The sequence below is a fragment of the Varanus komodoensis genome, unplaced genomic scaffold, assembly GCF_004798865.1.
Source record: "Varanus komodoensis strain SLA01 unplaced genomic scaffold, ASM479886v1 scaffold7_1, whole genome shotgun sequence".
In the NCBI taxonomy this organism is placed as follows: Eukaryota; Metazoa; Chordata; class Lepidosauria; order Squamata; family Varanidae; genus Varanus; species Varanus komodoensis.
In genome coordinates, this window is record NW_025336479.1 from 11,272,115 (window position 1) to 11,298,882 (window position 26,768).

At 46.5% G+C, this 26,768-nt stretch overlaps 1 protein-coding gene across 1 annotated transcript; it reads right to left on the reverse strand.

Moving 5' to 3' along the window:
• Nucleotides 1-402: 402 nt before the first annotated feature.
• LOC123035675 (C-type lectin domain family 4 member G-like) lies at nt 403-26,768 on the reverse strand. Its single transcript, XM_044454101.1, has 9 exons — nt 26,628-26,768; nt 15,115-15,237; nt 14,780-14,842; nt 10,516-10,569; nt 9,705-9,767; nt 7,852-7,941; nt 6,634-6,785; nt 5,665-5,771; nt 403-1,454 (listed from the first exon to the last, which is right to left on the reverse strand). Exons 1-9 carry the CDS (start codon nt 26,707-26,709, stop codon nt 1,316-1,318), a joined length of 873 nt encoding a protein of 290 aa, XP_044310036.1. The 5' UTR covers nt 26,710-26,768; the 3' UTR covers nt 403-1,315.

The following is a 26,768-nucleotide window of genomic DNA, read 5'->3' on the forward strand; positions in this document are numbered from 1 at the left end:
TGTGTCCTACTTTATAGAGGACAGCCCTATATTTGAGGGTAGCCCCTTTTTAAAGGGCTACCCTACAGAAAGCTGGCTTAAAGGTCATGGATCACTGGAATGGAGAGTGGCAAGCTGGGCTTTGACCTTCTCCAGTGGGGGCTGGTGATGCCTATATCAGTCCAGCTCCTTATTCACTTCTGCTTATACTGAGCATTATGGGAGCTGTCCATGCTGCTGAAGTCCAGCCTCAAAACAGGTTCACCACCTTTAAAAGCTGCAGTATAAGAAGTCCCACTGACCAGAGAGCCAGCGTCCTTTCTGATGTTGTCCATCCATAGTGAGCACCCAGACAACAGCCAGCATGGAAGTTATCTTCTTGTGGCAACACATATTGTATTTCTCTTTAAATGGCAGAAACAATTTCTCAATGCTCGTGTATTTATTTAAATCAAAACATACACATTTTATGCCGATCTGAGCTCTCTTTTATCATATTATGAGTAATCGTATTTCTCCCTATGGAAAAATTAAGACCTCTGGCCTTTAGAGGGGTTTGGCTGCTGATTTCCAAAGTTGGATCCCACCTATAGCTAGATTTCTGCCTTATCTTAAGAGACATATTTTCAAACTTTATATCTCATCTTTCAAACAAATTCCCAAGGTAACTTTTACAATACAAAATCAAAGATACAGCATAAAGCAATTAAAGGTATCAGACACTAAGGCTAAAAGTGGTAGGATTCAAAATCTTAAAAGAGCTGCACAGGAGCGTGATGGAGATGAAACACATTTATTTAGATTACACTGTTTTGGAGGGGATCTTTTCCTGGTGCTCTAAATAACTATAACACAGGTGCCAGGTGACCCTCCTTGGGAGAAGCATGTTGCTATCAAGGCCTGTCCCAATAATCAGCCACCCACGCCTCTCACATCGTCTTCTCCATTCCACAGGCTGTGAAAAACGAGTCTGTTTAGTTGGCATTTTAGTGAATGAGTGATTAGGTTGTGAATGTAAGAACAAGGTTAACCTAACATGTAAATAAAGTACAGACTGAAACTGAAGCCAAGACTTCTAGATGTTATGCACAGCTCTGGAATTACGGTGAAGCCTAGCAAAGCTATGGAGGAAGGCTAACAAATCACAGCTTGAGTCCTAGCTTTCGGCTGACTTACTGATGGCCCTGCATCATCAGCCGCCTTTCTGAGAGGGGGGCACCCAGAAGGGTTAAAGCCGCCTCTGCTGGGAGCTGTTGGTTACAGAGACACAACAGAGTTGCAGCGCCGCAGAGATCACACTGTGCAGGGCTTGCGTTCTGCTCCTGCTTGGACATAGCTAGCAGTTCCAGCTCTTTTCGCAGATCCAGCCATCTGTGGTGCCGCCACACTCACGATCTTCCCACCAGCCCAAAGAGTTCATTATGACACAGTCCTCCCCTTTGCCAGCATTGTTGGGCTCCCATGGATACCAGTGGCTGCAATTGGAAACATCACAGAATGAATGAATGAATGAATGAATGGCAGGACCCGCCCATCCCCACGCGGTAGCTTTGCTCACAACTGAGGCCCTAGCCAAACACGCCTCTGTGCCCCGCAGTGAATGATAGTGCCTAGCAGGATTAATGAAGAGAAGAAATGAGATGCTGCACTTCAGGATTTTATCTTAAATTCCGGCTGGGACTTAAACTTCTCTCACCACAGTTTTTCTCCAGCATCCCTCCTAGCTGGTAGGGCTGATTTAAGATGGGTGGGGAGTCTTCAGTGACTTAAAAACGAATCAAGATAAAAACAAGGGTAGGGGAAAATCCAATCCTTGCCTTCCAAAGTGTGGCAATACTCACCTGCATCAGTGCCATGCATCTTCACACAATTGCAACAAATAAGTCAAGCCAAGCCAGCAGGGCTCAGTTACACATCCTGTGATTGTATATCTGTAATGTGGCTCTTAAGACTTCTGTAGGTAAGAGGCAGCTGATAGCTGGGAATATTTGTGTGATGTGTTTCGGATGGATGGGCCTAAGAAGGCAAGTGATGCAAAGATCACTCCTCACTTTTCCTCCACCACCACTAGACAAGGAAAGAGGGCGAGTGAGGACTGTGTATGCCGCAAGCTGAGCTGGTAACAATGGAAATGCGGAACAGAAATCTGTTGGCATGTTGACACTGTGCCCCTCTATCTTATGTGCATGGTATATAGGTGTGCTTCAATCCACTGTCATGGTCAGATCACCTCCTGGTGAGGTTTGTGCTCGAGACCAGCCTCTCCCTCTATAAGAGTGCGGACCCGATTGTATGGGCCTGCCCCCAGAGCCGGATGGATTCAGATGGATTCCTGAAGGCCCTGGGGGAGTTTCCAGCTGACAAGACTGGTGCTCCTGTCGAGGCTCTGGTCGAACTGTGGAACGGAGAGATGACCAGGGCTGTGGACACGATCGCTCCCAAGCGTCCTCTCCCACCGAGCAGAGTCCGCTCTTCCCCTTGGTATACACCTGAATTACAGGCGATGAAGCAGGTTGGGAGACAACTGGAGCGTAGGTGGAGGAAATCACGGGATGAATCTGACCGAACACACTTGAGAGCCCACTATCGGGCCTATGCTGTGGCGGTGAAGGCGGCGAAAAAGAAATTTGTTTCCGCTTCCATTGCCTCCTCACAATGCCGTCCGGCGGAGCTTTTTTGAGTGGTACAAGGCCTGGTTCGCCCGGGTCCTAAGGAAGATCCGATGCCACCCTCAAAGGCCCGCTGTGACGACTTTGCCAGGCATTTCAGGGAGAAAATCGCTCAGATTCGTCTCGAGCTGGACTCCACTAATGAATCAGAGGTCTCTGGGGAGACGCCAATGCTACCGTCTGGTCCAAAATTGTTGGAGGAATTTCAATTATTGCGGCACGATGATGTGGACAAGGTACTTGGACGAGTACGTCCCACCACTTGCCTATTGGATCCTTGCCCGTCTTGGTTAATAAATAACTCCAAGCATGGGATTGGGACCTGGATCTTCGAAGTGGTTAACGCTTCTCTGAGGGAGGGTCGAGTGCCTGCCCCTTTAAAGGAGGCGGTAATACGACCAGTCCTGAAGAAAGCGTCACTGGATCCAGAGATGGCCACTAACTATAGACCTGTGGCCAACATCCCGTTTCTGGGCAAGGTGCTGGAGCGAGTGGTGGCAGGACAACTCCAAGCACTCTTGGATGAAACTGATTATCTGGATCCTTTTCAGTCCGGCTTCAGACCCGGGTACAGTACTGAATCTGCCTTGGTCGCCCTGTACGATGACCTGTGCAGGGAGAAGGACAGGGGGAGTGCATCCCTGTTGGTTCTTCTGGACCTCTCGGCGGCTTTCGATACCATCAACCATGGTATCCTCCTGGATAGGCTAGCGGGATTGGGGGTTGGAGGCACTGCTTTGCAATGGTTCCACTCCTATCTCAACGGTCGATTCCAGAAGGTAGTGCTGGGGGACCATGTCTCTGCGTCATGGCAGCTATGCCATGGAGTACCACAGGGCTCCATTCTATCCCCTCTGCTATTTAACATCTATATGAAACCGCTGGGAGAGGTCATCAGGAGGTGTGGGCTGCGGAATCATCAATATGCTGATGATACCCAGCTCTACCTCTCGTTTTCCACTAATCCAGGTGAGGCAGTGGCTGTGCTGAACCGGTGCTTGGCCGAGGTAATGGAATGGATGAGGGCCAATAAACTGAAGCTCAACCCAGACAAGACGGAGGTCCTGTTGGTTGGCGGATTGGGCTTCGGAGAGGGTGTATTTGACCTGGTCCTGAATGGTGCAACACTCCCTCTTAGGGATAAGGTCCGCAGCTTAGGAGTACTCCTCGACCCGGAGCTTTCTTTGGAAGCTCAGGTGACAGCGGTGGCGAGGAGCGCCTTCCTTCAGCTTCGGCTGATTAATCAGCTGCGCCCCTACCTGGAGTTCGACTGCCTGGCGACGGTGACACACGCACTGGTGACTTCCCGCCTAGACTTCTGTAACGTGTTTTACGTGGGGCTTCCCCTGAAGACGGTCCGAACACTTCAATGGGTGCAAAATAGAGCTGCCAGGTTGCTGACGGGGACGGGGAGTTATGCTCACATGACTCCAGTCCTCCGTCAGCTTCACTGGCTGCCCATTGAAGCCCGGGCCCAATTCAAGGTGTTGATTATGACCTATAAAGCCCTAAACGGCTTGGGTCCTGGCTACCTGAACGAGCGCTTACGTCCGTATATGCCCGACCGCCCTTTGAGATCTGCGGGAGAGTCCCTTCTCCGGGAACCCTTCATGAAAGAAATTAGGAGAGTAAGTACTCGGAGGAGGGCTTTCTCTGCGGTGGCGCCCAACCTATGGAATTCACTCCCCAAAGAGGTCCGCCTGGCACCGTCATTACTGGTTTTTCAGTGCCAGGTAAAGACCTTTTTATTTAAACATCATTTTAATTGTTAAAATATATGATCTGGCCAGGGCAACTTCTTCTTCCTTCTCTTTTCTCCTCCTATATTATTTATTTACTTATTTTATACTGATAATTTTAATTTTATATTATTATGTTTGTAACTCAATGTATTTTTTGTATTTTTGTATTTAATGGTAATTTATTATGTTCTATTGTATTTCAATGTATTTTATTGTGTTGTAAGCCGCCCCGAGGCTTCGGCAAGGGGCGGCATAGAAATGTAATAATAATAATAATAATAATAATAATAATAATAATAATAATAATAATAAATGTCATTCAGCCTCCAGTGGCCTCCTCCTAAGAAAACTGAATCCTAGGTAAGCACTAGAAAGCCAGAAATGTCTCATCATTTGAAATAGGGGCAACACTGGCTCATCTCATTTCAGGTCCCTTGGTCTTGTCAGGACAAAGTGAGTGAAAGCTCTGCCATAATATGGCTGCTGGAAGCCTGACACTGTAAGAACTGCTTTTAAATTAAGGTGGGATTCCTGATCAGATGAAGTAACCATGTTGCAAGTCTTGTTTCCCAGGTACACTCTTAGGTGTGCTAATGGTTTACCTGTCCTGGAGGTTCTTTCTGTATTGTGTTGTCTTAATCCCATTTTGTTTTACCCTAATGTATTTCTAGCAAACTGCCTAAGTGATTCCCCACTGGATCCCCCACCCCTCCTCCAAACTGTGTATGTAACTGAAAGGTTATAAAAGCTTTTTGTGCAGACTCCATCTTTGTAGTCCCTGCAGGGTGGGCGGGGGGGGGGGACTTCCTACATTCCACATGTATTTCCTGTATGTCTGAATAAACAGTAAATGTTCTTTTGATTGAATGCTCCCAATAGACTCTCTTTGGGTGTTTTTCCCCATTCTTGACAGTCTTTAGTTTTTTGAATCTGAAATTTGACCCATCGTGCAACAAAATAGATTCTCAGTTTAAGGATGATGTTAGTCATTTGCCAGGAGGTGCTTCCAGATGGAGGGCTCTGGGAGCTACTGATCAAAAGAAGTTGTGCAGCTATTCTGCCTTTCTCTCCTGGGCTGCTTTTTCGTGGTAAGAGAAAAAGAGGGAGCAGTGGGAAAACATGGGAGACTACAAGTAGAAGATGGCGACCTCTTCTCCTACCCCTCCAATAAAATCCAAATATAAGGCAGGACATTGACATAAAAATCCCACCTGGGAGCGCCCCAAGTATTTGTAAAATGGTGTGGATAAACAAATCCATATTACTAGACTTACTTATATGACAGTGTACGTCCATCTACCCAGACAAATGTGTTTTCCGTCTGAATGTCATTGAGACCAATCCAGTAGTTCTTCTTTTTGGTGTTCGAGGTAAGAAATGCCTGAAATGCAAACCACATTTAATTATTTGAGCTGAGAGGTACAATCTGAAAGGCCTATACGGAATGGCAGCATGGCCTCTTAGATGCTATGCAAGAATCCTCATGTCAGAGAAGCAAGTATGGCTTTGTGTAACACATTTGCTTTACCATCCCGAACATGCTGGCATCTCTGATGATCATAGGTAAAAGATACATGACACCTGTCCCCAGCCCAGTCTCTTCCCCTGATCCTTGAAGGTCTGGCCAGCTCCAACAGGGCACTTTGGAGGGTGCAGGTACCTTCGCACTGCTAGTCCAAGGAGGAACCTTGAAAAATAGTAGCTATTTATTTATTTAATTTCCGATTTATATCCTGCCTTTTTCCTCCAAAGGGCTCAAGGCAGCTTACATCATCTCTCCTCCACCATCTTATCCCCACAACAACAACCCTGTGAGGAAGGTTGGGCTGAGAGTCTGTGACTGGCCCAAAGTCACCCAGTTGGCTCCATGGCTGGGTGGGGACTAGAACCCGGATCGTCTGAGTCCCAGTCCCAGGCTCTTACCCACTGCACCACACTGGCTCTCTCACCCTCTCTCTCACCCTCACTGTCCTTGCCAGATGCCTTTTGCTCATATCTAGGAAAGTGCTGGGAACAAGTCAACACTGAAGAAAAATAGAGTTGACATCACAATCGGTATCCAAGGGGTGGCCGTGATACTCACTGATGTTCTACACAGCAATCATAACACCCTCTGGGAGAAATGCCACATTTCTTTGGAGTGCTTGAGAACTGTAATGGCCCAGCCACAGAATCACAAAAATGTGTGGGCTGTGCTGGGAAGTAAAAGCAGAGGTTCACCTTGCGCAAAAGCCTTGAATTACCTGCTCCTCGGAATTGTCAATGACAACCAGCTGGGCACCTTGAGCCTCACAGGAGGTCCTGGCAAAAGACCAGTGCTTGCTTGTTATCTGAAAAGAGTAGCATTGTCCTCGGTTCAGCATCCAGCCCTCAGGACACATTTGGCAGGCTGAGGCTATGAAGGAATTGCAGACATTTCAAAGCAGCCAGTTAATAATGGGCAGGGCTTAGGACAGTATATTGTCATGAACAGCAAAGCTGTGAAGCTTACTTGATCCACATGGCAAATCCAGGCTGTATTGAAATGGCCATTTCATGGTGTGGAGAAAGTAGAGAGAGAATTTTCCCCCTCTCCCATAACACTTGAACCCAGGGTCATCCCATGAAGCTGATTGGTGAGAGGTTTCAGACGGATAAAAGGAAGTGCTTCTTCACACAGCATAGTTAAACTGTGGAATTCACTGCCACAGGAAGTGGTGATGGCTGTCAATCTGGATGGTGTTTAAAGGGGATTGGACAGATTCATGAGGGAGGAAACTATCCGTGGCTACTAGTCTTCCTGGCATAGTTCAGGGAAACGGCTTTAGATATCCAAGGAAACTGATTAGTCTGTTAGCACTGCATGCTGGAAATAATTTCACTTTCACTCTTCGGTTACTTTTTGCCAAAGACAGCAACCAATGTAACCATCTGGAAGTTTATGAGGCCTTTTCCTCGTCTTCTAGGGCCTCTCCTGGGTTTTCCAGGCAGGAAAACTGGCTCTTTTTATTGCCAGGAAAGTCAGCTATTAAAGTTCAAAGTGGGGCAAAAGCCTGGGTAAAGTCGAAATTCTGTTATACTGCAACTGTACCACTGCAGCACCTTGTGGTTGGTCAGCAGAATATATAGAAAAGCAACAAAATACAAACCCTGGGGGGGGCATGTAAAGGAAGTACATTTCCTCCAGCAAGAAAAACAAAAAAAAGAACCCTTCACACGGCAGCAAGTTAAACCCTCACGTAGAGAAGCTCCAAGCTGATTTTGCTGAACTCACAAACCAGCTTCCCAGTTCCAGGCTGCAGTGGGGTCAGTTGGCCCATCACTAGTTGCTGCCCTACCAAATTGGCTCAAGAGCCAATGTGATCCTTCCGGCTTATGTCTGCAGCTTCTGTGGCAGAGGAGCCTTTTACAGGCGAGCAAGCTTCATCTCTAACCAAATGCAATGCTATGAGTCCAGGAGCAGAGGAGGCCTTGTATCTTACCATTAATTTTATATAATCCATTCTGTAGCTTAAAGGTTTCTGCCCAGATTTTTCTTTGGTCAGCTTGCATTTCACCCATAATTTTGTTCACTGAGAATATAAATGGAGGGAGAAATGTTTAGTGAAAAGAGAACTTGGACGGACACAATTAGCATGCAGAGACTCCCAAGCAAAAGTGTAGAAAACCTAATTAAATATTTCTCCATGTAAATGATAAATTGATTTGCTAAGATTTAATTCTCAATGAGGTGGTGAACCTGCTCTGGGGCTGCACCCCTTCATCCTGCAGGAGGAAGCTCACAGGATGGGGTGCCTCACTGCCCCCAAGGGGGAAAAAACACACACCCAAAAAAGTGTCATGGTAAGCTGGAGTCCTCCTTTCTGCCATGATCTAGATGTTGATGTGGGGGGGGGGGGGTGATGTATGGATAAAGATGCTTCCCTTCCACCAGGTGAGCAGCCACCTGGATTCTGATGCTGCATCCCCTTGGGAAGAAATGAACAGGTCATTTTCCATTCTTTGGAGCAGGGGGAGGTGATATTCCATATATGCCAGTTTTAATTAGTGGGGTAATAAATTAAGGACATGTTTGTTTATTTTTGGAGGCTAATTTTGATTCTGGTATGACAACACAATGAAAAATTTAGAAGTATGAAAGGTGTGTTCTGAAATTTAGAACTTCACACTACATGCTTTTCCCATAGTTCTACGTAACTACCAGAATCTGGAGAAGTTTCAGAGCTGGCCTGAGTCAGCATCAAATGCCTGCCCTGTTAGAGGGGCCATATCTCCTACTTTACAGAGGCCGGTCCTCTATGTAAAAGACTGTTCAGTCCAAGGCCAGCTTAAAGAGAGAGAACCCTAAGAAGGTAAGCACATGAGTCATCTCCCCCACATGGCAAGATGTATTTCTGCCTGAATTATTGCTGAACTGGCATCTATTCATGCAAATTTATGCAAGTCCTCTTTTTTAAGAAACATAATGGCCTCCCTGTCCCACTTCTCTTTCTCTTCAGAGTAGCCCTGCTTTCCTGCTTAAAAGATTCTGGTAGACTTCCCTAGAATCATTTTAATAAACTCCAGCATTGTCTTGAACTGGCTTTCCTGGGTCCCTGAAACTCATACAAGTTGGCCATTGTTTTTAACAATGAATGCTAATGTATATTAAGTTAGAAGCTATCCTACACTTCCTTCACCATCTCAAAAAATCATCTATTTTGATGTTGTAATAATATCCAAACATTCTAAGACTGCTATCCTATACATACCTATCTAAGAATAAGTCCCATTTATCTAAATACGGTTTACTTCTGATTGTGTAGGATTGTGTTATAAGTGCAATAAGTTGATTTAGTGAAAGGCAGGTTCCTGATCAATGAAAGGCTTAAGCCATATTCTCTCAAAGGAAGCACCATAGTCTATTCTCCCCTTTGGCTGGGAAAATATACCAATGGCCACAACATGCCTGTCCTGCTGAAGGTGACCTAGCAAAACAGTCCTGCCTCCAGAGGCTGAGCCTTCATCTTTGGCAAAAGCCCTTGCTCACCAAGGGGTCTGCAGGCCATATGCGGAGAGCTGAGCAAGAGAAATCAAATCTTGCAAAACCAATAAGGCATGAGAGCTTCTCAAAAGGAAACATTGCCAAAGCACTTCTCCAGGAACAAGGATAGTTGAAAAGTATTGGGAATCTGCCTAGATATTTTAAGGAATGCATCAACATTGACTCTGGGGAGATCCAAACCCTCTAAGAAATGCTGCTCCCAAGCATCCTGCCAGCAGATCTGGCTCCTTTGCTCTGCCTCTTCCCACTAGAAATCAAGCCATTGTCTACCTACCCACAAGGAGAACTTACCATTGTTTTTCTCTGTACTGTAAACAGCCCCCAGCTTCTGCAGGCTTTCATTTACCTTCAACTCTGGAAAAAAGCCAGAGATCAGTGGTACTCATGGAGAAAAAGTACTTTGATGTTTACCAGACTTCCCTGAGCAAGAAAATGTGCAAGGCGAGTGCGTACTGTAGGGTTACATGTCCTTTGTCTGAGAAAACACTTGGGAATGATGATATCTTTCTAAAATTTATTCTATTTCAGTTATGTGAACAAAGCAAAGTGGAAGCCAGCAGACACCTCCAGCAGACAATACACCACTAAAGCTACATCTCAGATGCCTCTGTCCATTCGAAGAATCCAAACTGTCCAGCCGCCTTTTTCCTCTGCCCCACACATTCTTGCAGGGGGCAGATCTCAGGTGCCATCCTACAAATCAAATCCCCATGAAGGAAAAACATGACTGAAGTTAATCTTAGCTTCTGTTAAAGAAATGTTTCCTTAAGGGTATGATACTGCGCATGTTTAGACATGAAAAAGTCCTCCAACTCTCGGCATTCCTACAGGGGAATTGTAGGCTTTTTTTCCCTTTCTTACCATGTGTAGGATTGTCCCCTAATTGAATGCATGTTAGGGATTTACACGCTGTCTCTTAATACATTTCTATTACCCATCAGTCATCTTTGACTATTCGCATGCAATCAACCGAACAGAAGTTGGTCAACCCAGCAGTACTTCATGAGGGCCGGGAGAAAGAAAGCAAATGCATTTAGCAATTGCTGAGCAGAGAGGCAGGAAGCAAAAGGAAGCAGCAGGTGATAACCAAGGAAAGGCGTACCTTGGATGGACTGCTTGGAGTGAAGCACCTCCAGCCGCTTCTCTGTGTTAGAGCCTGGAAGAGATAGAATTCCGTTAGCCAAGGGGACTGCGTCCAAAGGCCACCGAGTTAGCAGCGGTGGCTATGCACATGAATTGAACTGGCTTTCTGAGGGATCAAGAGCTGGCTCCCACCATATAGGGACAATGTTGTTTCTGTGCAGGGATGAAAGGTGGGTTCACCCTATTACACTGTGTGAAGAGGAAAATTTGGCACCGTGGGGACTTAAAGAGATGTGCTTCTCTGAAAAGGCAGTAGATTTGGGGCAATCTTGAATCAGGGCTGGCAAGGTTGTGCAGGCCTGGTCTGAACAGGCTGCAGAACGTGCTACTTCTGGGAATTTCTACAGCAGCGTCCCACTGGCTGCACGTGCGGTACTGAGTGTGGGGTACCAAGGAACTCTGGTATTCTGGCAGATATTTTCAGAAAGGTCCAGTTTCAAGAACTGCCCAAGTCAGGATCCTTCTTGGCTCATCCACAAATCCTACCAAGCACCAGGCTTATTTGCAGAACTGGGAGTGGTTTGGGAGTGTTTCATCCATTCGTGTTCTATTCATTATTACGTATGATGAAGTCCAGCTCAAGTGACTTTTTCCAAATGGTTATTTCAAACCAACCCTTAAGGTAACCTTTGGTGTATATGTTGCCTTCAGCAAAGTCAGTTAGACCGAACATTTTCCAAGGAAATCTGTCAATTTTCATCAAGCTATAAAACACATTTCCCATGTGTTTTATTCAAACTTCAAGCAGTACCACCACATTGTTGAAGTTCTCCCACTCCCAAATGCTAAACAACCTCTGCTGTTGCTTGCAAAATAGTGGGCAGGGAGCCCATCCTTCCCACAGCAGTTTTAAGCAGCCGCCACAAGCCAAATGGTCAGTGATTCAGCCCTTATTTATATTGCTGAACAACGCATTGTTGCTTCATCTGCCTCTCTCTTCCTGAAATAAACATCCTCACAAGTGGAGAGCAGAGCCATGCTTGAAGACAGAAGTTGCCTGCAGCTGCCTGCAGGAAGGACAAGAGTTTAGCTGCTTCATGTGGATCAATGCCTGGTGATTCCAGGCAGGCTAGGAGAAAGCCGCTTGCCTGAAACTCTGGGGAACGCTGCTGCCAGTCCGTGTGGACAGTATTGGACCAGAGGGACCAGGGGTCTGACCCAGTGATGACTCAAGGATAATCCTACCAGGAAAGGCAGCCAGATGGCTCAGCAGTGCATTGTCAGCTAATTCTTTCCCAGAGCCAGATTTAGATGCCACCTAAAAATCATACATCTCACCCCCAGTGATCCTTTCTCCTGCCCCCTAAAAAAGGAGCAAAGGGAGGGAATAATGTATCCACACAAGGTTAGATTGTGAAACTTGCCTACAAGCCCATGGCACTGAGAAGTGATTTAGGGCCACAGAGGCTTACATGCAATTTATGCCCTGAGTGGGACTTTGCATGGAATCTCCATAAAACACTGGGAAGGGGAGGCATGGCATTTGTTGCCTTCTAGATGAAATTGAAGGGAAAGGAAGGGAAGGGAAGGGAAGGGAAGGGAAGGGAAGGGAAGGCTGAGGCACCAGGAGGAGCTGGTGTAACTCTCAGTGGCAGGCAGCCTCCTGCCCTCCCTATCCCCAGGCACACCCCTCCTTCTCCCCCCAAAGCACATTTGTGGCCTGTCAGCATGGCTGTTTCTTTGCCAGCTATGAAGGGGGTGAAGAGGGGGCTTGACCCTCTCAATTCCAGCTCCAAGATTGCAGGATCTCAGAGGTGGGACGCTAAGACAGCCCAGGATTGCAGCATTAGGCAGGAGGAGTGGAAGGAGAAAAATGACTGGGCAGGGAGAGGGTTAAGCATCTCTCTTCCCACTGCTTCCTCAATCCAGAGCTGCTTTTGGGGTGAGGTGATAGAAGCATTGAAGGTGACTTACTGGCATTTATGTACAACACCATGTGGAGCCTATACTGAGGAATCAAAAAAGGTGTGTCTGGATGGCTATTCCTGCGTTTCTCAGCAGGGTCAGATAACATTTCCCCTGGAGCGACACCAAATCAACTGCAGAAAGCCAGCCCTTGGCCCAGGCAGTGAGAAGCTTGCTGTGGCTCTGGACAAAGTGTAGGGATCTGAAGTGCAAAACTGGTGTGATTTCAGTCCCAAGCCATTCCAGCTCGTTCACACAGGCATGGTGTCCTCCATGGCTGCTTGCGCTTCCGGGTGCAATCAGTAGCGCTACGCTCCAGTGAAATGGGCTCCTGCAAAAGGCAGGTGATGTTTGCCCAGTGATGGCTGCTTCACACAAGCAAGCTGCCCCTTGATGGTTTTGGTAGGGGCACATGGAAACAGGCGCTCATGCATGTGACCCTAGAGGCGTCTGGAAAGGAACAGCTTAGAAAGCATTGTGGGGCTTCAGTTGTGCTTGTAATGTGACCTTTTTCAATGCATGGAAGTTAACTTGCCCCTCCCTGCCCTGCCAGCACTATCAAAACATGTGATAGCTAACAATGCAACACTTCTGCATAGTCTGAATGTCTGTGCATTTGGCTTCATCAAGATTGGAGCACTACACTGGAGCATTTCCTTTCCTGCTTTTTGCCTTGTGTCCTCTAGATGATGCTGTAGTACAGCAGAATACCACCAATACACAACAGGAAATTATGCCTTCTTGCTCTTGCCTAGCTAAATGGCACAAGTTTCCTGCTTAAAAAGCAAAACCAAACAAAACTGGAAGGTCATTACATCATCTCAGAGACCCATAAACAACTATGAGTAGGGAACTGAGAGAATGTAACAAATACCTCATGTAGAAAAACGGATACATTCATTACTGGGAGAGTGTTAGTCTAAGTGGTGTCTTGTAGTTTGAAGGACTCTAACTTCGAATGATCCAGAGTTCAAACATTGGAGTCAATATAAAATTGCTCCACGGTCTGAATGATGCTTCTAAGTTCGAACTGTGAGTAAAGTGAAAAAAACGTGGTTGCAGCCAAAACGTCATTGGTTGTGCGCCCAAGTCGAAAAAAAAGCCTCGGTGTTCTGAATCAGTTCATCTTGTGCCAGTTCACCTCGTCTTGACTTGAACAGATTTGTCTTGAATCAATTCTGGACACTGAGGCAGCCACAACAGCACTGGGGTGAGTGAGTGTGTTCGAAGGGAGGGGGAGTATTTTGAGGGGGATTAACCTTGAACTTAATTCCTTTCAGGAGGCTAAGTTTGCTGGGGCTTTTTTGCTTTTGCTTAGGGTCTGGAATGGATTAATTCACTTTCCATTATTTCTAATGGGAAAAATTGCTTCAGACTTCAAACTATTTATAGTTCAAATAGCCTCCTGAAATGAATTCAGTTCAAAGTATACGGTACCACTGTATATTGTATTTTGGATTAAAACACTGACCTGGTTTGCCTGGCACAATAGCTCACCATGGGTTAATTTACACACAGTGGCTGTTGTGCTTTGGTGGGCACTGGTGGGCAAAATTTTTGCATGGTGCCTGGGCTGTCATAGGTTGTCATCTCATGTAAACCCAGGCATGAGCATTAGAAAAGCCTCACATAACCCATGGCTTGTTTTAGGACTCTGAGTTGTGTAACCCTCAGCCATTCAGATTTGGTAGACACAATCAGCCATGGCAGCCCCTGGTGGGATTAAATATTTATTTATTTATTTACATATATTTATAGGCCGCCTATAATTTCCAAGACCTTCCTAGGTGGCTTACAATGTAAAACATACCAACAGTAAAACACATAAAAAACCAATTTAAACATAATAAATTAGACATCTATGAAAACAATTAAAAAGGGCCACAGCATATGGGCTAAATATTCAGAGTGACTGCCTCAGGTAAACCAAGGGGAGGGGGGCTGAGGTGATCTTGTGAACTGACTTATGAATGAATAAGTCACAACTGACTTGTGAATGAATAAAGAATGGTCAGATTTTTTTCCTGAAAAAAAAATTCTACTTCTACTTCCTGTAGAAGTAAAATCTGAGATTTCAAAGAGAGAGGAACTGAAGCAACTCCATTTTTGGAATACCTCTATCTGTCCCTTCTCCTTTAGCCATTTTCACCCTACATGCCAGGATATTAACTGCTAGCAACCTAAGTCTGTCATTAAAAGCCTTTCCCTCACATGCAAACAGTATCATTGGTCCTGCAGGTGAGTATCAGCCTTCAAAAGCTTGCTCTCAGGACAGAACCGAGACCAGAACAACCTACAGTTTGAAGCTGAATCCTTACCATTTACTTTCAGTGCGGTTTGAGTACTACGCAGCTGTTGCAACTCCTTGGCCATTTCTGAATCTGGAACACAAAGTCTGATCACTGTTGCATCTACTAGAGTTTGTTACTCCAAATTGTAGGTTTTGCTCTAGAAAATACTTTAAATTAAAATAGAGGGGGGAAAGTGTGCTCTTTAATTTTTCCACCCTGTTTTGACAAACAAGATATGAAATAATTAAATAATATTCAAATGCTCCAGATTGCAATTTTCCCCACCTCTGCTGTCTTGCCCACCCATGTCTGCCCTCCCAACATGCATATAGATGAAACACTGTGGACTCCAGAATCCATACTTTTTGAAATCATAACAGATAAGACGATGATCCACAGCAGAACTGAGATGGCATTCGCAAGGTAAAGGATGGATGTGCACATTGTTTCTGAACCACACCTGCACTGTTGGAACCGGAAACCACCTGGGGACAACAGAAAGTGTGATGGAGTTATATTCAGTGGTGGGGAGTGAAAACTAGGACGAAATACAATTACTCGTCAGAGTGCAAGTCGATAGTCTTGGAAGCGCTGGAGGAATCAAGAGCTGAGAAGTCCACCACACAACAAGTGCCACGAGGGCCGTCTTAACGCACAGGCCTGATGGGCACTTGCCCATGGGCCCCATTTTCATCTGTGTATGTTAACCCTTGGAAAATCGGAAAACTTCCAAAATTAACAGTAGTTGTAGTTGTTGTAGGGGCCCCAGGACACTGCTTTGCCCGGGGCCCATCATGCTGTTAAGACGGCCCTGAGTGCCACATACAACTAGAACGGCACTCATTCTTGAGGTGTGTTGCATTTTTGCCCGGGAGCCTCATTCCTAGGGTGAGCAGGGAGGAAGCAAAAGCGGTATGCCAAAGGAGAAGGAGACCGGCATATTTTAACTTGAAGGTCTTACAGCCAGTAACAAAGCCTTAGGAGAGGCATTTCAACCTTTTGGAATGGAAGAAATTGCACAAAATCACTGAAAATTTGGTGGCTTAAGGAAAGGGATGTGTGGCATTCTAGGGAACCCAGGGGGCTGGATTCGGCCCACAGACCTGCCTTGCAGCAGCAGAAGCACTACAAGCTTCTTTGTGTGGCATTCTAGGGAACCCAGCTGGTTTCCTGCTTTCATAGCCAGCAGCCTAGTTCTTCATCAGAGGCCTGACACCAACAGAGCAGGTGGTAGCAGCTCATGCAAGGGAGGACTGGAGGGAATCGAAGTGCCCCTCCCGATCTCAAAGGCTCCTGGAGGGCACCTTGTGTGATCAACCATCTTCAGAGCACTGGAGTCTATTTTCTGTGATAAGCTGAATGCATCCAGGGCGCATCCATTAGGCTCCCAGTTGAAACTTGGATGGTGCAGCTGCCTTGCCTTGTCCACAATATTTTACAGGAGCTCCAGCTGATGTTGTCTTCAACTTGTTGCCTTTCCTTTTCCTTTCCACAAAAAAAATCCCATCGCTACATAATGCCTTCCATTTGGAAGCCCCCCTTTTCTTTGACTGCTTTATACAGCTTTTTCAAACAGCACCTTTTAAATGTCTGCCTCTCAGTGAAAAACAAACTACTGCTGTCTCACTTTCCACCATCTGCAGCCTGAGAAGAAGCGTCCAGCCATTCTGTAATCCATTGCAATAAGTAAGGCAAGATGGGCATTCTCTCTTTTCTCAAAAAGGAACCCGGCTCCTGTTTGTCCACACAGAGCATCGTCAGCTGCATCGCATTCTCCAATGTGCTGCATTGACTGGAAACAGCAGGGCAGCGCGGTGATCACCGCAGCAGTAATTTAGCACCGCACTGCTGCTGGTCAAGGGGAAACCCTACAGTGTTGCCAGCGCCCCGCTCAGAGCTTTTGCCCCAGAGTTGGGATCGTTGCATCCTCGTGTCTCCTGGTCTAAAGCCTGGCTTCTTCTCGCCTCCCTCAAGGTCAGGGCAGGGCAGGGCAGCCTTTCTGAAAGCAAAAGCCACCTCCTCTCATAGGCAAGTGGCCACAGTTGGCCGAGCGATGGGCGCCAGGTGCTCGGAAGAACCAAATCCAAAGATGCCACCACAGATGGAAGCATGCCTTCTCCCCTTCTGCCGTGCCATTTCCTCCTTTCTTTCATCTTCTCACCGCCTCTCCTTGTGCTTCCCTCCGCCCCTGACTGTCCACCCCTCCGCACAGCTAGGTGAGGAGGCTTTGGGAGCAGCCCTGGGATCCCCCTGCTGGCCTGTCCCCTTCTCTGGCAGTGGCAGCACTGAGCAGTCAGAGCCCCAGAGAGGGCCTTGTGGAGCATCATCCCGGAAGATCGGTGCCACCCCAGCCTCCGTGAGCGCTGCTGGACTGCATGGGTGCCTGCCTGCTGGCCTGCTCTTCCTTTGCTCTGTCAGCAGCAGCATGAAGGCCAGTGGGCGCCTGGGGGCCATGCACAGGGAGACCCCACTCTGGAGGTTGCCCACCTCCATTCTGGAAAATGTTCCTACTACTCTGCACTACTCCTTAAGAAGTATCAGGCGGCTCAGGCCTTCCTTGACCTGTAATTGGCTATGACAATAATGGCAATTATGCTCGGTTGTACAGTTGTTCTTGCTGTAATATTTGCCTATATATGGGGGGTGTTTGACATTGTATTATATGTATTTTATATAATCTAATTAGAGGCAGTTTACAATAATCTATTAAAACATCACCTAAATGGACCACAAAATAAAGGCATTAAGGAAAAAAAATACCATACCTAAAAATAAACCACATTTCAAACCCATTTCAAACCATATTTAAATATAAAATTCCAATAATATAAACAAGATAAAACCAGATTGACCCAGATTAAAAAAATAACAAAAGCCCAATTAACTAAATGCCCTGAGGTAAGAGGAAAGTCTCGGCCTGGTGCTGGTTGGTGCCAGGTGGGCTTCCATGCGGAGTTCACTCCCCAACTGGGGAGCTACCACTGAAAAGACCCTTCTCCTTGTTGTCTCCAACTGAGCCTCCCTTAGAAGTGGCTGTCGGCAGCAGGCTCCAGAGGTTGTCCTCTTTCCCAAGAGGACCCTGAGAACTGCAGTCTGGAGGTGAGGTGTCTATGTAATTAACCCCTGGTTTGCCTGGAATGCCACATGTCTGAATGAAGAGCATACTCATTTCCAAAGCTGAATGAAACTATAACATGCTGCATCATTCCACATGGAGATTCTGGGAAAGAAGAGAAGGAAAACATATATTCTGCTTCACGCTTCTCCATGCTGCTTCCACGCAGTCAACAGTGGGCTGCAAGTTCTAGTTCATTCTGCTTCCTGACTCCAAGCAGAGCAGAGCACGTCAGAGCAAGCTTCCCCGGCTGGTTTAGGGCCTCTGAGATACAAGCAGCCAAGGTCTCAGGGAGCGAGCGACCAGGGAGAGCAAACAGGAGTTTGGCGGGAGAGGTCGGGGGGGGGGGGCACTAACATTTTTTCCCCTTATTTCACCTTAATTCCCCCACTGCATGCAGTGGCACAAGCGATGCACCAAGAAGACTCCATACTGGCAGCCTGCAACAACTGCAACTGTTGCACACCAGTACCCCTATTACAGGAAAAAGTGAGGGCACTGGAGCAGCGAGTGTCCGCCCTCCAGACAATAAAAGAAAATGACGTTTCTAGACAGAGCGGAGGAGCTGCAACAGGTAAGTGTAGTCCAGAAGGAAGAGCAACAGCAAGCCGAGGCACCAGAAGAGAACCCTGAGAGAAGGGACAACGAGAAAATGCGCTGGAACAGGGTGACAGACGCAGTCGACCTAGAAAACACTCTGCACCTGCAGAAGCAGTGGAAATCTAGAACCGCTTCAAGTTACTTGAAGAAGAGACGTGTGAGAAACTCACTGTGAAAGAACTACACGATACACTGGATAACTCTTTTTCAGAGACAAAAGGCCACTCAAGCAAGGAAAGGGATGGCAAAATTTTCAACAGAAGGAGAAGAATGCTAGTAGTGGGAGATTCCCTCTTGCGCAGAATGGAAAAATATGTACATCGTGATGACCCAGAGAATCACCAAGGATGCTGTCTCCCTGGCGCCAAGATTAAAGATATAAACAGCAAGTTCACACAACTCATACGACCCACTGACAAATACCCCTTCCTTCTCTTCCATGTGGGAACTAATGACACTGCCATGAGAAGTTTTGCTGAAATAACAGCAGACTTTGAAGCTCTAGGGAGGAAAATAAAAACACCGGGGCCCAGATAGTCTTCTCCTCAATCCCACCAGTACGTGGAAGAGGAACTGTTAGAGAAAGAAAAATCCTTCAAGTGAATGAGTGGCTATGATGGTGGTACCGTAAAGAGAGATTTGGATTCTGGGACCACAAGCTAAGCTTCCTGGAAGATGGACTACTGGCAAATGATGGGCTGTACCTCACAAGCAACGGGAAGCAGGTGTTTGGCCACTGCCTGAAAAACTTCATCAGGAGAGCTTTAAACTAAAACCTTTAGGGGAGGGAGATGTGTAGCATGGCATACCATCACCTGGCAAGGACTTATACATTTCAACAGAGAAAAAACCTCAAGCGGGACTCAACACCAGTCCCCCCAAAAATGTAGAAAGAAAACTAGGGCACAGTAAGAACGAACTTCGATGTCTCTACACCATTGCCCAGAGTATGGGAAACAAACAACACAAACTTGAGCCGATAGTACATGAGGGCAATTATGATCTTATAGGAATAATGGAAACTTGGTGGGATGACTCATATGACTCGACCTCTACAACTGATGGATACAACCTGTTCAAGAAAAATGGAAAGGACAAAAAGGGAGGTGGAATTACACTATATGTAAGAGATACATATATCTGCACAGAAATGCAAGAAGAACTTAGTAGCCTCATTGAAAGAATCTGGCTAAATTTAAAGGGAGCAAAAAATAAGAAAAACATAGTTATTGGCATGTATTACTGTCTATCCAGTCAAAAAGAGGACAAGGATGCAACCTTTGAAAAGCAACTTGCTGGCATTTCCAAGAAGAATGATGTAGTCAATATGGGGGACTTCAATTTCCCTGATATATGCTGGGAGACAATTTCTGCCAACCATGCCCCCTCCAAGAGATTCCTGGCATGTATTGCTGACAACTTTCTCCAGCAGAAAGTAGAGGAGGGTACAAAAGGATCAGCTATCCTCAATTTAATACTAACTAACAGGGATGGCCTGGTGGACAAAATAACAACCATGGGAATTCTGGGGAAAAGTGACTATGCAATACTTGAATTCTGAATTATAAAGGAGACAAAGGGTAACTGGAGCCAAACATGCATCCTGGACTTCAAGAAAGCCAACCTTAACAAAATGATAAGCAAAGTGCCATGGCAACACACCCTTGAGGGGAAAGGTGTCCAAGAGAGGTGGGAAATCTTGAAAAAGAAGATTCTCGAAACACAACTACGAACAGTTCCATCAAGAAAAAAGTGTAGAAGACAGCAGAGGAAGCCCACGTGGCTCCACAAAAGGATAAGTGACAGCCTGAAAGAAAAAAAAGAACATGTACAGGAAGTGGAAGTAGGGTCAGGCCACGAAAGAAGAATATAAACAAATAACAAGGAATTGCAGGAATAGCATCAGGAAGGCTAAAGCAGGAAATGAACTGAGAATAGCAAGGGAAGCTAAGCACAAGAAAGCCTTCTTCAGATACATCCAGAACAAAAAAAATGAGAAAGAGAAGGGTGTCCAGCTATTTAAAGTGGATGACAGAGTAATAACAGACAACAAAGAAAAGGCAGAGGCGCTCAATTCCTACTTCGCCTCAGTCTTCTCCCACGAGGAAATATGCAATCAAGAGGAAGTACAAGCTGAAAGTAAGAGATGGCAGCCCAAGATTGACAGATAAATGGTCAAGGAATATCTAGGTGGAATAAACACTTTCAAATCTCTAGAGTCATAAAAGAGCTAGTGGAGGAACTCTCAGAGCCACTGGCTATTATTTTCGATAACTCTTGGAAAACAGGAGAAGTGCCAGATGACAGGAGAGGGGCTAATGTTGTCCCTATCTTCAAAAAAGGGAAAAAATATGAACCTGGGAACTACAGACCAGCTAGTCTGACATCAATCCCTGGAAAAATTCTGGAGCAAATTATTTAAAAATCAATTTGCAAGCATCTTGAAGAAAATGCAGTGATTAATGGAAGTCAGCATGGGCTTATCAAAAAAAATCCTGTCAATCTAATTCAATCTCATTTTTTGACTGGGTAACCTCCCAAATGGATAAAGGGAACACTGTGGACATAATCTACCTAGACTTTAGCAAAGCTTTTGCCATAGTGCCACACAACATTCTGATATGCAAATTAGCAAAAACTGGACTAGATGGAAAAACTATTAGGTGGATCCAAAATTTGCAGCTAAATCTGTCACAAAGAGTGCTCATCAATGGCACCTTCTCAAACTGGGTGGAGGTAACTAGTGGGGTGCCACAGGGTTCAGTCCTGGGCCCAGTGCTCTTCAACATCTTTATTAATGATTTAGATGAGGAAGTACAAGGAAAGATAATCAAATTTGCAGATGATACAAAACTGGGTGGAATAGCAAACACCCTAGAAGTCAGAATGAAGATCCAGACCAGGCTGGATAAACTTGAACACTGGGCTGATAGCAACAAAATGAGATTCAATAAGGACAAGTGTCAAGTCTTCCACCTAGGAAAAAGAAACCAAATGCATCAATATGAGATGGCGCAACAGAACTGAAAAAGAAAAAGATCTTGGAGTGATTGTGGACAATAGGCTAAACCTGAGCCAACAATGCAATGCAACCACCAAAAGGGCAAATGCTATTTTGGGATGCATTAAGAGAATTATTACTTTCAAATCACGAGAAGTAGTAGTTCCTCTACTACTAGTGGTCCCAATTTTCAAAAAGGGTAGTAGAAGGGACATGGGGAATTACAGACCTGTTAGCCTTACGTCCATTGTAGGAAAAACAATGGAAAGGCTCATCATAGAGAGAGATTTAGTGATGCTAGATAGGGAAGGGAGGCTGACAGCCACACAACACGGCTTCCGCAAAAACAGGTCCTGCCAGACAAACCTTGTGGAATTCTATGACAAGGTTTCGAGATGGCTAGATGGAGGGGATGCAGTGGATGTGGTATACCTGGATTTCAGCAAGGCCTTTGACAAAGTGCCCCAAGATAACCTGGTGGAGAAACTGAGGAATTTTGGGATACACCAAAGCACTGTCCAGTGGATTAGGGCATGGTTGACTGACCGAAAGCAGAAGGTAACCATTAGTGGGGAATCATCGGGATGGCGGCCAGTGATAATCTTTTCATTAACAACATGGAAGAAGGGGTGAACAGTCTGCTGATCAAATTCGCAGACGACACTAAAACTGGAGCAGTGGCCACAACTGAGGAGCAGGTACTCCAGATCCAAAAGGATCTGGACAGACTATGGAAGTGGGCAGGAGACAACAGAATGGTGTTCAATGTGGATAAGTGCAAGGTCTTGCACTTGAGGCATAGGAATAGCTGTCATAAGTACAGGTTAGGTGAGAAGTGGCTGGAGAGCAGCACTTGTGAAAGGGACCTCGGAGTACTGGTTGACTGCAGGCTGAACATGAGCCAGCAGTGTGATGCGGTGGTCAAGAGGGCGAACGCCACCCTTGGTTGCATAGCCAGAAGTGTGGCTTCTAGATCAAGAGAGGTATTACTACCACTCTACACGACTCTGGTGCGCCCGCAACTGGAGTATTGTGTTCAGTTTTGGGCCCCTCATTACAGAAAGGATATAGCCAGGTTAGAGTCAGTGCAGCGTAGGGCCACAAGGTTGGTGGCCAGTTTGCAGGGGATGCCGTATGAGGCGAGACTGAGGGAACTGGGTCTCTTTAGCCTGGAGAAGAGGAGACTCAGAGGGGATCTGTTGGTGACATACAGGTATGTGAGGGGATGTCACATGGAGATGGGTAGAGACCTGTTCTCTCCTGCAGAGGAAGGCAGGACACGCTCCAGCAGAGCAAAGCTCAGGGAGCCAAGGTTCCATTTGGATGCCAGGAAGCACTTCCTGACAGTCAGGACCCCGAGGGTGTGGAATGGGCTTCCCCGGGAGGTGGTTGAGGCCCCATCGGTGTGGATGTTCAAGGATAGGCTGGACATTCCCATGGTGGGCATGTCGTGAGCAGAGCCGGCTGGTGCCGGAGGTCAGACTAGATGGCCCGGGAGACCCCTTCTGACTCGCTCTGTTTCTATGTTTCTCTATACTCCTCACTAGTCAGACCTCACCTGGAATACTGTGTCCAGTTCTGGGCACCAAGATTTAAGAAAGATGCAGGTAAATTAGAAAGGGTCCAGCAGAGGGCAACAAAAATGATACAGCGTTTGGAAAACTGTCCTTTGAGGAGAGACTGAGAGAACTGGGCATGTTCAGCCTTGAGAAGAGAAGACAAGATATCCCTCTATAGGTACCTCAAAGGCTGTCACAAAGAAGAAGGTCAAGATTTCTTCTTGCTGATGCCAGAGTGTAGGACACAGAATAATCAAGTCAAGTTGCAACAACCCAGATTCAGGCTGGACATCAGGAAAAGCTTCCTCACTGTCAGAGCAATACAACAGTGGAACCAGCTGCCTAGAGAGGTGGTGGGTTCTCCCACACTAGAGACATTCAAAAAGAAACTGGACAGCCATCTGAGTGGGATGGTGTAACTTGGTGTCCTGCAACAGCAGCGGTTGGACTCAATGGCCTTCATGGCCCCTTCCAACTCTTACTATTCTATGATTCTGTGATTCTATGAAATTGCAATCAGTACGTGCCTCAGAAACTGGAGTCCATGGAAGTTCAGAGAGGAGTTCATCAGAATCCTCTCTGACTGGATCACTGTTCCTCTCCCACCCCATTTGGGAATCACCCCCTCCATAGCCTGATTTTGAAACTGCTTCTCTCTGCAGTGAGTCAGGCTCCAAGGAGCACCATCTGCCCTTTTCCAGCACACAGCCTTTTCCTGGGATGCCTGGGGATGCTAGGAATTGCAGGCCAACTTGGAAGGCGAACATCGTGTTGGTGAAGGCTGAGATAAACCGCTCATTGAAGATTTTGTGTTACAGTTTGTCCTCCTGGTGTACCTGACCACTCATTTGTGCTATAAAATGGGCAGGGAGGGCTGGCAGGGAGCAGTCTTCTGACATCTCTCAAACATTACAAATCTGTTTCTTTTTCCTTTTATTTAAAAGGAAATGGTGACCCCCTGCTCTCATGCCGCTAACGCAGAAAGTATTCCTCAGCCAGTTCTCGGCAGGAGATGGGTGAGAGCATGCGCTTGCACTGGGGCATGGTCTCTGCCAGCCCGGAACCCTCCTGGTGTGTTGGACTACAACTCTCATTATCCACAACCATCGTGTTCTCGTCCAACACACCCAGAGGGTGCCTAAGCGAGCTGCCCACAGAGAAACCGCAAGCAGGACAGGGCCGCTGCAGCACCCTCCTGCCCATGCTCCCCAGCAACTGCTCTACACAGTCATGCTGCCTCTGCTACAATCATCATTAGACAACGGAGTTGTCTAATCCAGTCACAAAGCCACCCAAATTGGTGGCCGTCACCACATCTTCTGGTAGCAAATGCCATAGATTAACCGTGCACTGTGTGCAAAAGCGCTTTCTCTTAGCTGTGCTGAATCCCTCACCACTCTGCTTCATAGGATGACCCTGGACTGTAATGTTAGAAGGCATGGAGAAAGATGTATCTCTGCCCACCTTCTCCACTGCATGCATAATTTTGCAGCACCTTTGTGATACCTCCTCTTACCCACCTTCTTTCCTAAGCTAAACAATCCTACCTGTTGTCATCTTTTTCTAAGCTGAACGGTCCCAGCTGTTGAAGGGGAGCTGCTCAGATCCCTGATCATTTTAGTTGTCATTTTGGCACTTTTTCCAGCTCTTACAATATTATTTTTCAGGTGAGGTTACCAGAACTATACATCATATTCCAAGCAAGGCTGCATCAGAAGTTAGTATCAGATTATACCAGAGCTTGTATAAAGCTCAACAGTGCCCTCAACAAACAACAACTGCCAGGGTTCTTTTGGAGAAACCACGACAGCTAAATTCCTATTGAACTGATACAAGTTTGTGAGGCAGTAGATTGCCCAGTCCCAACCGTTCGCCTTTCCCATGTGCGCACTGTGTCACATTCAGCACCCAGCTGCATTTTGCTGAGTACAGCAAAGGAGGCTGCTGTCTGTCCTCTGGCCTGTGATCCTAGACTGTTGAAAGCAGGAAGTAGCGCTTTCCCTGACGCGGCTGTCTCAAGGAGCAATACCGCAAACAGAAGGAAGGTGCAGGAAGTCGGCCGTGAACAGAATGAATGGCTCATGCAGTGGAAGGAACCTGATGCTCCCCGAGCCATTGAGCAACAAGGCCCATCTGGCCTCAACCTCAGGATGCTGTGGGAGGCACAGGGACTGAGGAAGCCACCATGAATGATTACATTTAGCCAAGTGTGGCCCACCACAACTGGCTACGACACTCTAGGATCTATGACCACCTTCTTGAACTGGATGCCCTGCAGTTGTGTTGGGCAACAGCTCCCAGAATCCCCAGCCACATGCTGGCAGGAGAGTCTAGGGGCTGTAGTCCACTGCATGCGGGGGGCACTGGGTTGACGAAGGCTGGTCTGGGCACTGCGTGAGCAATGCCAGTCCGAGCACGGGGCAGATCTGCAGTGACCTGGATCCCATCCTGAGCCCCTTCCTGTGCCCAAGCCTGGGCCTAACATTAGGAGGGGTGGAAGGACCTGCCTCTGCTGACACCATGAAAGGACACCCAAAAGGTCAGTTACTTAATTTCTTCCAATATTTCCTCCATCATGGGGGCACCACCTGGGTTTTTCCCCCCGATGTTCAAATGTCTGGGGCCATATCAATCCATATTGAACATATGCAAATAATTATAATTTCATATATTCAGTTAATGACTGTGTTTTCTATAGGTCATAACATTCTTCAAGAATAATTAGGGTTGGATTCTCAACAAAGGCCTTTTTACACAACTTTGTTAGATGACAATCAGAATCAATAAGGAATATATTCCTTGCCCACTGGCCATACAGAATTAGGCCTCTTAGGTGTTGAGTGTGGGTTGCTGTTGAACTATGAGTAGTTGTTGAAATATAGGATATTGTATTGTCTGAACCCAGCTGAGATAACAAACTATGGTGAACAACCCACAGTTGACAGTCAAATGACAAACCGTGAGTTCTCTTCATGCTCTGTTCATGCTTAACAAGCCATGGCTTGTTAGATCAGTGAGGTTCAGGCAGCATGACAACCCACAGTTCAGGGACATTCCACATTCAGCCCATGCTCAACTCTTGAGCATGGGTCATCCTGTTTTCTGAATGCAGTCAGTGACTTCACCATGAAGTTCTGATTTGTTAGTGTGAAAGAGGCATTGTTCATCTCAAAGAGCAGCTGAGAGTCTCATAGTGCCCCTGATGCAACACTTTCCAACATAAGCAGTTTACAAATTCAGCTATGACGGAGCAAGTGTTAGGTAAGTTTTAAGCATCTCAAAGTTCTAGAAAACAACACGAGGGGAGAAGAAATAGTGAAAGTTGCATTAGTGGAACCTTAGCTGAAAGCAGACAGAAAGTTGGCTGCACAGAGAAAGCAGGACAGTGGGCAGGGATAATGGCTTACTGTCAAAATTTGGCAGCAAATCACAACAAACTACTGATGGGGAAAATTTAGCTTGTTCTCAAACTAAATGTGTCCCTTTTTGCACTCCATAGCTATTTATGGTTAGGGCTTTTTCCCCACTGCCACCCAATGTGCTACCGTGTCACGCCAGGGGTTAGGGGTGGGGGATGCTCATCCCTGGGTGCAACATTACCTGCTCTGCTGGGGATCGTGCCCTCTTTGCTCATGGCGTGGTGTGGTTCTTCACACCTCCGATAGATCCCACCGGGTGCCATTGCGGTCAGTCTCTGCAAGCCTGTGCTGTCAGCCGCCCTGATCCCCCGTAGATATAATG